At 38.1% G+C, this 13,262-nt stretch overlaps 2 protein-coding genes and 1 pseudogene across 2 annotated transcripts; all 3 read right to left on the bottom strand.

Annotated features, from left to right (window-relative positions):
• Positions 1-8,876: 8,876 nt before the first annotated feature.
• On the bottom strand, positions 8,877-9,923 carry LOC115542554 (myosin-7-like). Its single transcript, XM_030354846.1, has 5 exons — positions 9,743-9,923; positions 9,558-9,662; positions 9,366-9,461; positions 9,146-9,277; positions 8,877-8,968 (listed from the first exon to the last, which is right to left on the bottom strand). The coding sequence occupies exons 1-5, from the start codon at positions 9,905-9,907 to the stop codon at positions 8,948-8,950; spliced, it is 519 nt and encodes a 172-aa protein (XP_030210706.1). The 5' UTR covers positions 9,908-9,923; the 3' UTR covers positions 8,877-8,947.
• A 78-nt stretch (positions 9,924-10,001) lies between these two features.
• Positions 10,002-10,531, bottom strand: LOC115541340 (myosin heavy chain, fast skeletal muscle-like; annotated as a pseudogene).
• A 4-nt stretch (positions 10,532-10,535) lies between these two features.
• Positions 10,536-12,813, bottom strand: LOC115541339 (myosin-4-like). The gene is made up of 10 exons (XM_030353014.1): positions 12,625-12,813; positions 12,402-12,545; positions 12,155-12,311; positions 12,032-12,059; positions 11,794-11,905; positions 11,597-11,689; positions 11,450-11,513; positions 11,240-11,338; positions 10,994-11,097; positions 10,536-10,697 (listed from the first exon to the last, which is right to left on the bottom strand). The coding sequence occupies exons 1-10, from the start codon at positions 12,811-12,813 to the stop codon at positions 10,536-10,538; spliced, it is 1,152 nt and encodes a 383-aa protein (XP_030208874.1).
• Between the last annotated feature and the right edge of the window lie 449 nt (positions 12,814-13,262).

Here is a 13,262-nt window from a genome sequence, read left to right as displayed (position 1 = left end):
TATAGCACACAGCACAGTTTTATGTGTACAGATTTTTTACCTTTGAGGATAAAGCAAATCCAGAATGTCACTAATAGTTTTCGACAAATTAATATTTAACAATCTTTAATTCACATTAGCTCAAAATGTATGAATAATCCAATAATGTGAACAAATGCATATTATTAGAACTTAAGAACTTAAGGCATGCCTAATGCTTACTACCAACCAGACTATTTATGAAACACAATATTAACATGGGTGTAGTGCTGCATATATATTTCATTTTCTCACTTTGTGTTACAGTCTTGTCGATAGACTAGACTGGCAATTAACTAACTGTGGTTATGTTTAGTTATGCAAGTTTCATTAAATTATGTAACTGGTATTTATGTGTAAACCTTAGGAAGTGATTGACCTAGTGGCAGAATGTAAGAAACAAGATTCTGCATGTCATAAAGAGCTTTGTGTGAAAACATGAAAACGTGTATGTAGAACAAACAAAAACAAATAAATTAACAATTACCTTTGACAATGTAAAAAACACCTTTTTAGTTCAATGATAATTTGAAGAAGGCTAGCCCATTCAAAGGTGTCTTTTTTAACAGGAACATCTGTTTCACGTGCCACAGTTAAATACAATGCCAACAGCCATTGTATTTAACTGGGATAATCTGATGTGCATTCTCTTTCTACTAAAGAACTCAAAGCAGACGTAACACACCAGACGAGCCACTGTGCGCTGTGTCGCACCGCGTCAAACAAGTCTGACTCAGACCAAGAGCTGATCCTAAAGAGACTCAATTCCTATTAGTTTTTTAACCAATTAAACCGTCTCAGAAATTAAATGGGAAAAAAGGACGTAGCACGGTGGCGCTGGAAGGGGTATGGTGGCACAGTGCAACTTTAGGCAAAATGGTTTGGGGAGAACCCTGATATAAATGTTGCACGGTTGAGCCTAATTGATAGTCAATATATTTCCTTAATTTCTCCATGTGATAGAAAGCAGAGTGCAACGCCCCCGACATGATAGACAGGCTCAGACAGGGAGAGAGTAGATAACTTTATGAAAACAGACGGTATAAACAATATGAATTATTAAGTGTGAAGTGTAAATTCTAAATTGGCTGCGTACCATTACTTACACAGTATATTATGGTGTATAAATGCAAATTTAAATATATACATGTATATATATATATATATATATATATATATATATATATATATATATATACTTTGTCCTAAAACTATTTCTGTATTTAGCTGTGGATTAAAATTCATTATTTCAGAATATCTATTTCAGTATTAGCTGATTGATAATGAAGGCATAATTATTTTTCATACATTTTGACCTCTGTTTCAGCCAACGACGGTAGTAATGAATATATAAGTATGCAGCAACCAGTTATTTCAAAGGATGATAACCAGATTAGTCACTCAGGAACAGTATTTTGTAGCTTGAATTGGTTAGTCCATCTTTATTCAAATAAGATAATTTGAAATTCGAAATAAATGACAAACTGAAAAATAAAAACATTTTCATGTATATTGTTTATGACATTGATGTATGTTAATATGTTCTATGGCAAAATATCCATCTCATTCAAATTGATATTGTGTTATACCTCCTGTAGACCAGGAGATGTAGGACCAGAGCTTGCAGGATCATAAGGGATCACCATCACATTACATTTCACTGCATACTTGTATGCATTTGACAAATACAACTTTGTGAATCTTCAGCAGGGACCTTAACCTGGGTAATGAAAAAAAATAAAGGTGTTTGTTGAAACCATTAGCTTTTTCTTTTATTAGAATTGTAATGGTTTTGGAAACTTAACTTGCCACCATCACAGATCGTAACTCTCAGCTTGTTGAACTCAGTCTTAGCAGTGTCAATTATTTACATTTTTATTTAGGTAATAATCAACAAAATTATAAATGCTCAGTTCAAAAATGCATATGTATATGATTTAGTTTCAATTGAATGGGTCCTATGAAATCATAGGACACATTTTCTACAAACATTTTATTACAACAGTGCAGTCCCATTGTGAATATTCACATCTGTGAGAAGTCCTCATCATCAATATTTTCAGCAAGAACAATTTCCAATTTAATTTGGCTATAAAGTCTGGAAAAGACTACATCAAAATTTGGTAACATCTTAGATAGTCTTTGGATACACTAGTGTTGTCTAATTATTGTTATTGGTATTATTAATATATTCATGTATTATCAATATTAAATAAATTCTAGCAAATTTGCCCCACTTTGTTTTTATTAAATTGGGTTTTGATTTAGTCTCATGGCTCAGAACATTCAGACTCATTGAAAACACAATTTGATCTAAACAAATTAAGCAGCTGAAGCGAGATCAAAAACATGTCTGGAAACTGATCTCACCACTCGTAGGACTCATCCACAGTCAATCAGACATTAAATTATCCCATGTTAGAGGCCCCTTGCCTCTTGGACAACACAACACTACTCTGCCCTCAGGGAACAAATATTAAAAAGATGTGCAACAAATGTTTTGCCAAATGAGGGCTTTATAAAGTCTCCATTAGTATAGTCCACTGCGTATTGCAGTGTTTGTAACATGGTGAGATCTGTATAGTATATTAGACCTCATCTAAAGATACATGAATGGAGAACGTCCATAAAAGCAAGTGAAAGTCTATAAATAAAACAGGCTTACATCTTAACCTCCATAGCTGGCAACCCTCATGGGATGCCTAGGGATCAAGTAAGTTTTATGACACCATGCTATGTATCTTGCTGTTGGAACCAGATATATTTCTTAAGGTGTACTATTACATTTTAAAATATTTTCTTCAGGTTGCCTCTCGTCAAAGTGTTAAAATTGAATTCCAAGCTTTATTATTCGTTGATTTTTTAGATGAACTGTTTCTTAATTGGTATTCACAACAACACAGTAAAGTATATATGTGATATATTTAGATATTCCAAACACATACTGATGCAAGTCTAATATAGGTTAGCAAGAGCCAGCCCCCGCACAGAAATTATGATACACCTTAACCTTTTGAAAATGAGTTTACCGTTTTCTTGAATTATCTATATATCTCCAGACTGCAATCGAGCGGACTACAGGGATTTAAAGGAGGTCTTCAATGTCCCTGGCATTGCTCCATCGACCTGTGGCTGTGGATTTTGATGTAATTGCCTCTTTATCTTGTCCATCACAGTGATAAAGTCCAATGAGAAGCATAACCACAAAGCTGTGACAGTCCCTCTTCCTTTCACATCAAGGCTGGGTTCTTCACTTTACTCTGTAACCATGAGGGGAATGAATTAAAAGCTTTCAAGCCCAGGTGATTGTATACATTGGTCCACTTGGCCATATGTCATGGCCAACATATACGAGCAGTTTTTAAATGACTCTTCAGCAATCCAAAGTATGTCAAGGCTGTGCAGTGCCAGTTCCACCAGTCCATGCTCTTCGTTGTGTGTTGTGTGTGCTTCACACCCACAAATAGGAGGTGAATGCATAGGCCATGCAAAGAGGAAGATCTTGCTCTCACTTCATGTTCTTCAGAACGCACCCTACATCACTATGGGGGAAAGTGATTAGCTGCTGACCTGGATGGCCAGCCGCTAATCCAGTGTGTGAGGCACACACTGGAATGCTAAAGGAGCTCAGCTCTTGTACAACCCCGGCAAGCCATGTCCAGGGAGCTGCAATCCCGGAGACCCAATGTGGTCCGGGATGCATCTGGCTGGCATGTAAAAACAGATAGAGCCACACATTGCTTTCGTTCCCTGCCATCATCCCCATTCACTAAACAAATCGGTGTGTTCACTTTAAACAATGTTGTATTGCACAATTCTGTGTTCTTGTTCTAGAAGGCCAGGCTCTGATGACCTAAGCTGTCCAGGGGGTTGTTCATCAGTGAGCAGTTCAGAAATGTACTTTGACCAAGTGCTTATAATTGATTAAAGGCTGACATAATTTGAGGTAAATTCTGACGTGCATAGGAAGGCAGTGTTGGAATCTGATTACAGGGGTGATTTGATCAGCCTTTTAAGTATTTGTTAATGGTCTAGTTGCATCATCTTTTTTGCTCATGGCTTGTCTAATGTTTACAAGCAAACTTATTACATGCATCAGTATAAAGTAATTCAGGGTGTATGGGTGAGACTGGCCAAATCTTGGTGATTGAAGTGATTCTTGTAAATAATGCCATTTCACCAGCATCAACTGTCTTGGAAATATCAATCGTAACTATAATATACAATTATATGCTAATTATATTAACCTTGTTTACATAATTACTATTCACATTAAAATGAATTGTATACATTCTCCCTGTACCTAGAGTTATCTCCCTTCCTCTCTCTGACTGAGAGCTATTAAGATTGTAGTCATATAACAAATAGGCTTAAAAACAGTTTCTACCCCAGGGCTGTTATCCCTCTAAATAATGCAGAATTATGAATTATTGCATTATCATACCAATCTGACCTTTAAAATTGGCTGACATTTTAAAATATATATATTTGTTTGAGTTCTTTAACATTCTATATATATTTTTAAAAAATAACCCTTTTTCTCATTTAGTTTTTCTTTTAAAAATCACTTATTTTGAGAGCCTCTACCCCAATTTCGTTGCACTTTGTGCAATGACAATAAAGAGATTCTGATTCTGATTCTGATATGCATTGCCATTGTAGTTGAAGTCTGATCATTGAAGTCTGATCGTGAGCCCAAGCCAATTGATTGTATTGTATTTTAACTTGGCCTCCCCGCCAGTTCAGAAACTCTCCACAATGGTCACTTCCACTCACCTTTGTTACCTGTGTATTCAATACCCATAATGCCAACGTTTCCCTTGCTGCATGTACTTTCCCATGATCCTGCTCTAATATTAAATCAAAATATGTCGCTTGCCGACGTGTCCTAAAAATAAGTTTCTCAGCATATTTCTAAACTGTTCGTACTGTTTTCGTCATAGTAGTAATTTTTGAAGTGGAGATCAGGGCAACTTGACAGGTTTGATCAGAAGGCCGAACAGATTGTTTATTTGAGGATGTAATACAGCACAGGTACAGATGTAGGTGGAAAAGTCTTAGTGTAGGTAGTGAGTAGCAGTCTCCATATGTGCTCCTTGTCTGTTGATCCCTCTTCTCGAACCAAATTTTGTGAGTATTATAAGAAAGAAAGCGTGACTAACAAAATAACAGATGCAGTGTCTCCCTTGATAAGGTATATGGCCCTGGCTATGTCCCAGATGACCGGGTTAGTTCGTCCTTGTTGGGACATCACAAATGGCGGAATGGCGGAAATAACAACTCGTATCAGTAGGAGAGGCACTTGCCTGTTCCTAAACTAAGAAATGTGAACACAGAGATACACTAAAATACGCCAACATTCTACAATGCCCATTTGGAACCAATTTGAATTGAATTGATGAATGTGTTTTAGGGCGTATTCACACCTGCCTTGTTTGGTTCGAACCAAACCAAAATAATAGCTGGTGCGGACCTTTTTGGCTTGTGTGAAGCCCAAACAACCGGTCGGAGACCCAGCCGGAGAGGTGGTCTCGGTTCGCTTCCAAACGAACCCTCTAGCGGTTCGCTTGAGATGTGAAAACGACCGCACTCGGTCCGACCCGGTTCAAAAAATAATATACCTTTTTGGACGCAACAGGCTCCCATTGCTGCTTATTTATATTGTTTGATTTGCGGTAAATTCAAAGATCAACGTCACGTTATCAGACCCGTTAAAAATGAGTCGTGGCTCAACATGGAGCGAAGAGAAGACAAAATGTCTTTTGGATATTTGGGCAGACGGCAACATAAAAAGTAGCCTATGTTGGAGAACAGAAAATTCTGATGCATTTAATACATTCAGTACATGGATGGGGGAGAAGGCGTTCGAGCGGTCCGAGGATAGCATAACATCATAAAAATCTACGTTGCGCCTCTGATGCTCCAAAAGTACTGCAAATGTTTGTAACTGTATGAAACCAATCAGTATAAGCACAACGAGGGCAACACGCTGAATCTCCATAATCTCCATAGCTTGTTTTCTTTGTTTCATTTTTTTTATGCGGCCCCCCGCGTTACCCCGCCCCCGACCGTCTTGTCCAATGATTGAACGATCTATGCACACACGTGTGTTTTTGACAAATTCTCGGACTGTTGGGAAAATTGCAATGTGAAAAGGAACCGCACCTGGCCAAAAAATAAACATTGCGTTTTGGTCCGGACCATAGACATCGAACTAAGGGCTTTCCTGTTGTGAATACGCCCTTAATTTCTGAAAATGTAAGGATGCTGTGAACATGGACTAGCGTCTTTCCCTGCCAATTTACTCAGTTAGGTATAATGTACAGTGAGCCGGTAATTCCTATGAACTAAACCGAAGCAGGGTGAAGCACTATCCCAATGTGAAGCGGAGTGGTCTTGAATCACTCTAAAGAGGTTTATTTAGTGCCTGCTTATTGCACAGCTACTATATGAAGAAATCAAAAATTTCTATAACATATAATGAAGAAAACGCTCACACTCTTATCAATGAGAACTGCTATACTGAGGCCAAGACGCGTCACGCAGCAGACTCACAGTGCAGGAAAATGATACAATATAAATTTTGTATTTCTATTTTTACATCTCTCGATGCGTACTTCTTTGAATAGTGTGTTTTCGAAAAATCCATGTACGTGTATGTCTCAATAAATTCTATTGTTTTTGGACTAGTAGTTTTTGTTACATATTGCAGGGGGAAAAATTGCCTCGATTAAAATTTGTTAATAAAAAATGTACAACTTACTACAATCTACTTGTAGTTGCATGCCTGTGTACATTGCATTGATGTCTGGCTACACCGTAGGCCCGGGCGTACCGGGGTGCAGCAGGGTCTCACCGTATGGATCACATGGCATCCCAAAAGCCTATTAAAGGAAATAACCATAGTTATAGGCCCCCCATAAAACTAAAACCCTGTGTCCGTCCACAGACTATGAACCCCTTCATTACTTTGCATCTTCTTGCTCTTTTCAATTTGCTATCATGGAGGTGGTGCAGTTGATAGTTGAGGTAGAGTAATAAAGTGAGGGTTATGACCCCAGACATTGTTTTAAGGAGGACAATTTAAAGAAAATATAACATTTGTAGGACAATTGGTGCCGTCATTGGAGCTTCAGGCTAGTTCGGCTGGATTATCGCCAATGAAAACATTGGCCTGTTGAATGACATGTACTGTACGCAAAAATCTACTTTTGATTGTTCACAACAATGTAAAACACTACATAAGTTCCTTATTCATGATTAAAACCATCAGTTAATGATTACTAGCCGTTAGTTTTTTACTTAATGCTTTTAATTAACTGTGGGTGAATGCTTATTTCTGCATTAACTGTTATTAATTAATGGTGAGTGATTTTACCGTTATTCTAAAGTGTCAAACTCATTAATGATTAACATAATAAGGCATATCCTTTATGGATACAGGACTTGTTGTTCTCAGGTTAAAGGATCCCCACCCCATTTAATATGAGATTTTTTTGTGCCAACGCGAATAAGGACGACAAAAGTAACGTTAATGAGGTTCAGAATTATTTTGGGGTTGTTTGTTCCCCAGTATGAATTGTTGGTAACCCTTCCTTTAACAATCCGCTGATCACTAGGTAAATACAGAGGAACTTCAGCTGAAATAGTAAGAAAAACTCTCACTATTACTCATCAACTCAACTAAGTACTGTGTAGTTGCAACTGTTTTAGGTCGGTAATAACTCAGATGTAATTGTGTACTTCCTAGGAAAGTAGGCAACCGATTTTTAGAAACACCTCTTCTATTACCCATCAAGGTATATGTTGGTAACAGCCCATGTTTAATTATGTACTATCGAGAAATTAACATAGTACTTTCCAATAAATTACATTTTATTTTATAGTTGTTGTTCATAGCAACACCCATTTAGAAAAGGTTTATTAGATTTACCTCAGAAATTACGGAATTGTTTTTATCTAAATTGAAAAATTACAGCAATTCTTACCTGGTAACAACCTCTGCAGGAACAGTTTTCATCTATCTCATTGTACATCTTCTTAAATAATGGGTACGAAGCCTTGTTAGTTTCCATGGTATCACCAGGTTCTTACCATATCTTTTCTAACAGATAATTCCATTGTCCATGCAGTTAACTGCAACTTGTACCATATATGTTCTGCAACGTTACTAAATAAAACAATTCACCCAGTTTACTTCCTCTAAGAACTACTTTCCTAGGAAGTACACAATTATATCTGAGTTATTACCCATCTAAAACAGTTACAACTACATGGTACTTAGTTCAATTGATGGGTAATATTGGAGGTTTTTCTTAGTACTTCAGCTGTATTTCCTCTGTATTTATCTTCTCATTACCAGTGGTAATTACCCAATATTATCTATGATTTGCAATTTAATAACCAGGTCAATACCTAGTAATTAGGGGACTGTAAAAGGAAAGGTTACCAAATTGTTATCTCAGCTCTTAAATGTACAGTAAACCTTTTGCATGGCACAACTTTGACTCATTAAACAACTGATGAATATACATATAATATTTCAGTGATCATTTTCTGTTATAATATATTTCATGGTACCCATTCCAAAATTGTGCTTATCTGTACAATTTTGTTTTCATATTCATTATTACGTAGATGAATGATGCTTGCCAAGTCGTAAGAATTTTGCTGTGCTGAAGCAATTTGGTACATGCAACAATAAACACACTTTGACTTTGACTTTGACTATTATCGACAGTTTAAAATTAAAAAGTTGGTGAAATGATGGTGAATGGCCAATTGTAAGTCAAAATAATGAAGTAATGAGTGAAACGACCCACAAAAAAGATGCTTTGTAATAATATTTTATTGCAGCTCATAAAATACTATAAACAAGAAGTCATATTTTATGACATGCATTTATAAATGTACAATGAAGCATTACATCTTATTCAGCTGCCTCCTTTCCCAGGGGAAGGTAAAAAAAAAGATAATGATTAAACCAACCAACATTTTTGTTTGCATTTAATTTCTTTCTGAGTCAATGGGCTTATAGTGTGTTTGAAATGCCTTGTACACCTGGACAAGTTGCAAAGTGGTAAATCTCCCAGCTTTTGAACTGACCATTATACAGTGATGATCTTACCTTGCCACCATCACGGCTCTTAGACCTCAGCTTATTGACCTGAGTCTCAGCGATGTCAGCACGTTCCTCAGCCTCCTCCAGCTCATGTTGAACCTTCCTGCACTTGGACAGGTAAGAGTTGGCCTGCTCCTCCTGTAGGAACAGGAGGAGTACTTCTAGTTTAAATAAGAAGTACAAAATTGATGCAACAACCTGATTTTGTTACATCGTTTCTACTTACCGCTTCCTCAGCCTGCCTCTTGTAAGCCTTCACCTTCAGCTGCAGCTTATCAACAAGATCCTGGAGTCTGGCACCATTCTTCTTATCCTCTTCAGTCTAAAGTAATGAAAATGGTTACGCCCCAAACTCTTGACTGTAATCTTTTCTGATATTCATTGATTTAAATGTTATTTTCAATATAAGCTGGCATACCTGGTAGGTGAGTTCCTTCACTCTCCTCTCATATTTCCGGACACCCTGAACAGCATCTACTCCGCGTCTCTGTTCACCCTCAACCTCTGTTTCCAACTCACGCACCTTAAGAAATCAAAATGTTCAATAAATATACTCTTATTATGCTGGAAATGTAAATACATCCATGTGTTCCAGTATCTTACTCTGGACTCCAGTTTCTGGAGCTGCTTCTTGCCACCCTTCATGGCCAGGTTCTCAGCCTCATCCAGGCGGTGCTGCAGGTCTTTCACTGTGACCTCCAGGTTCTTCTTCATCTTCTCCAGGTGAGAGCTAGCATCCTGCTCTTTCTTCAGCTCCTCAGCCATCATTGCAGCCTAATATAAAATATAAAATATTGATCGAGAGTTCAAGCAATTTCCAAATCAATGAATTAACAAATAATATCAAACAGATCAAATCAGTGATTGCCTTCTTGGCCTTCTCTTCAGCATTCCTGGCTTCCTGGACGGTGTCGTCCACCTCACCCTGGACTTGGACCAGGTCAGTTTCAAGCTTCTTCTTTGTGTTCAGAAGACTTGTGTTCTAAAAAAATATATAAATATAAATATATATTATATATATATATAACATAAATATATAAAGATTCTAGGAAACTTGGGAGCATTTCTTTGAAGAATATGTTTATTTGTTTACCTGAGAGTGCAGAAGTCCAACGCGCTCACTGGCATCAATGAGCTCTTGCTCAGCCACTTTGCGGCCTCTCTCTGTCTGTTCCAGAGCTGCCCTCAGCTCCTCAATTTCACCACCATGAGACCGTTCCTATGGTCCACCATGGCAGCCTGCTCCTTCAGGTCTTCACCTCCTCTGACAGCATCATCAAGATGCAGTTGGGCATCCTAAAATGAACATGTGGTGGTTGAAGAACTGTTGCAGTTTCTCATTGGTGAAGTTGATGCACAGCTGCTCCATACTGTTGTACTGATAGAGAACATTAGTTCAGAGAAACATTTTTAACTCACCCTCATTGCCGTCAGGCTCAGCCTGCTCCTCACGCTGCTTCTGCTTGAATTTCATGTTACCGTGGTGAAGCACAGCACCAGTGAACTTGTAGATGGCATTCTTCTCCTCACCATTGAAACCCAAAATATCAATAGCATCCTGTAGGAAAATAAAGTATATAATATGAAATTAAATTCAAAGAGTATTCAAAGAGTCTCTATTAACTCTACCTTGGTTTGTAATGTACAGAGATTTCCTGATTCTGCTGTACGCGGACAGAGCAGAGCGCACTGAGATCGGGCTGAAACCATTCTGAGTAGATTCCGCAGGCTGTAACACTGAGTTAAAGTCCTCCTAGTTTTTTGATCGGCCCAAAGTCCCAAGACATTTTCTGGTCCCGGTTAGTCCCTGCCGATTAAAATACCTACCTAAGGTAGTTGTAAACATTGACTCACATCAGTAGCATCCAGCTCCTCTTTGTCATCAATGCTGGCCACAGTGATATGACCCTGACTGCACATGGGGAAGTCGTAGGGGTTGGTGGTGATTAGGGCCATTTCTGCAGAAAATAGAAAATGGTCACTTTAATGATTCTAATTGTTATTTTTCTACTTCAGAATCCTGAATGATAAGCTAAAGGCAACCCTATATAACAATACATCTTACTGCAACATTTATTTCTCACTACTAAACCATCTCACCAACAATCTCAGGTTTGTGGTTGGTCATCATCTGGTAGAAGATGTGATAGCCTCTCTCATCGGGAAGCTGGAATGTCACTCGGGACTTCTCGAGCAGATCTTCAAGGTTTTAAAATAATAGCATAAAGTTTTGATTCACATTACTAGATCAAAACCTATTCCCCCCATGATGAGAGTTAATTCGGTGTTATTTGGGTACAAGATACTTACACGTCTCAATGTCAGCACTGGCCAGTTTACCAGTTGCACCGAAATGGATTCTGATGAATTTACCCTGTTTAGAAAAGCCTCATTTCAGTTATTGTCAAAGATCGAGTATGTCATTGCATTTGTTTGACATACTAAATTTGTACTTACGAAACGAGATGAATTGTCATTTCTCACAGTTTTGGCATTACCGTAGGCCTCCAGCAGGGGATTGGCAGCAATAATCTGGTCCTCCAGTGACCCCTCTGAGGAAAGTTCCAGGATTGATACTCAGTTCTCAGGGCATCCTACATCCTTTGTGTTTTTTCTATATATAGTGTACTGATTTTATGTTTTTTGAAGCATACCTGAATCTTTCCAGGGGCTTGGTCCTTCTTCTTGTCACTACTCACTGCGATGGTAGCAAAGTACTGGATGACACGCTTGGTGTTCACAGTCTTTCCAGCACCGGATTCTCCACTGGGTGGGAAATGGAGGTAATATCGAATTTTTTACATTGTCTGATTCCTCGTGAGATTTTTGTGAGGTAATTTTGTACTTGTAAATTTAATTAATCCAACTAAACATCAACAGGTTTAAACTAACGTGATCAAGACAGACTGATTCTGTCGATCTGCAAAATAAATCAATTAAAGTTACATTACATTTTCTCAGACATTTCGACCATACATCATTACATTTATTTTTGCCAGATTTCCTTATACATACCAGTAAGCATGTTCTGGATGGCATTTTCAGAGACAGAGAAGATGTGGGGTGGTGCCTCCATACTCTTCTTGCCTCTGTAGGCATTGACAACCTCCTGATCGTACACTGGGAGCCACTTGTAGGGGTTTACAGTGGCACAGAACAGCCCGGAGTAGGTCTGTAGGAGATCATTCAGAGATGATCATTAATATGATCTGTGATATTGTTAAGTATTATCTTACTTCATTTAGTTGGTAAAATATCTTACGTAGATCATCCATGCTGCATAATGCTCTTTGAGGTTATACAACAAAGAGGCTTCATTGAGATGGGTCATCATGGCCATGTCCTCAATTTTGTCGTACTTGGGAGGATTCATGGGTGTGACATCATCCTCTTTTACGGTCCTCTCCTAAAAATGGCACAAAAAAAAGTGACATTTGGAAATTGCAAAAATAATTCTGCATGGCAATAAATAAATAGCAGCCTACCTCCTCTGTAGCCAAGACTTTAACAGTGACTTTGCCACCATCCTTCTTAAGGATGGTACACTTGACGTACAGCTCCTTAGCATCAGCCACATATGCAGCACTCTTGGCATCAAAGGGCGCGCTCTGGGACTCAAGCCTCTCCTTTTCTGGCTTACGGAGGTAAATTGCAGCCTTGCCATAATGGGCCATCTCATGGTGGCAGCTTACTGTCAGACAAAGATGATGATATGTTTTGATGTATCTCACATGCTCAAATTGTTCTTATACAGATCAGTGTGGCTTGGGTGAAATAACTCTTACCTTGTTCTTCTTCCCAATGAGAAATCTTAAAGTGTCAGCTCTTAAATTGAGAAAGACATGTTAATTGCACAATTTCACATGACCCAAAAAAGTTGTAGCACCATGGCGAGGTGCAGTGTATTGTAAAATGCTGGTTCATATTTCTTAAAATACAATCACACTGCATGACATGCATTGGTCATTCAATGCATGTGGTCAATAGATTATATTTGTTTAAAGGTCCAGTGTGTAGGATTAAGTGGCAACTAGTGGAACGTACTTGGCAGAAATGGACGATAACATTCATGAGTATGTTTCAATACTGTATAATCCATTAAAATAAGCATCATGTCATCAAA

The sequence above is a fragment of the Gadus morhua genome, chromosome 4, assembly GCF_902167405.1.
Source record: "Gadus morhua chromosome 4, gadMor3.0, whole genome shotgun sequence".
In the NCBI taxonomy this organism is placed as follows: Eukaryota; Metazoa; Chordata; class Actinopteri; order Gadiformes; family Gadidae; genus Gadus; species Gadus morhua.
The sequence above is the reverse complement of the archived record's forward strand: the minus strand, read 5'-3'. Positions and strand labels throughout refer to the sequence as shown.

Excerpts from the sequence above, each read along its gene's own strand:
- LOC115542554 (XM_030354846.1), bottom strand. The coding sequence starts at position 9,907 with ATGATGGCTGAGGAGCTGAAGAAAGAGCAGGATGCTAGCTCTCACCTG. Across the intron at positions 9,663-9,742 it reads TCCAGAAACTGGAGTCCAGA|GTGCGTGAGTTGGAAACAGA; the intron begins GTAAGATACTGG and ends TGATTTCTTAAG. Across the intron at positions 9,462-9,557 it reads TGAAGGAACTCACCTACCAG|ACTGAAGAGGATAAGAAGAA; the intron begins GTATGCCAGCTT and ends TCATTACTTTAG.
- LOC115541339 (XM_030353014.1), bottom strand. The coding sequence starts at position 12,813 with ATGGCCCATTATGGCAAGGCTGCAATTTACCTCCGTAAGCCAGAAAAG. Across the intron at positions 11,098-11,239 it reads CCACAAACCTGAGATTGTTG|AAATGGCCCTAATCACCACC; the intron begins GTGAGATGGTTT and ends TATTTTCTGCAG. Across the intron at positions 10,698-10,993 it reads AGGAGCTGGATGCTACTGAT|GATGCTATTGATATTTTGGG; the intron begins GTGAGTCAATGT and ends ATTTTCCTACAG.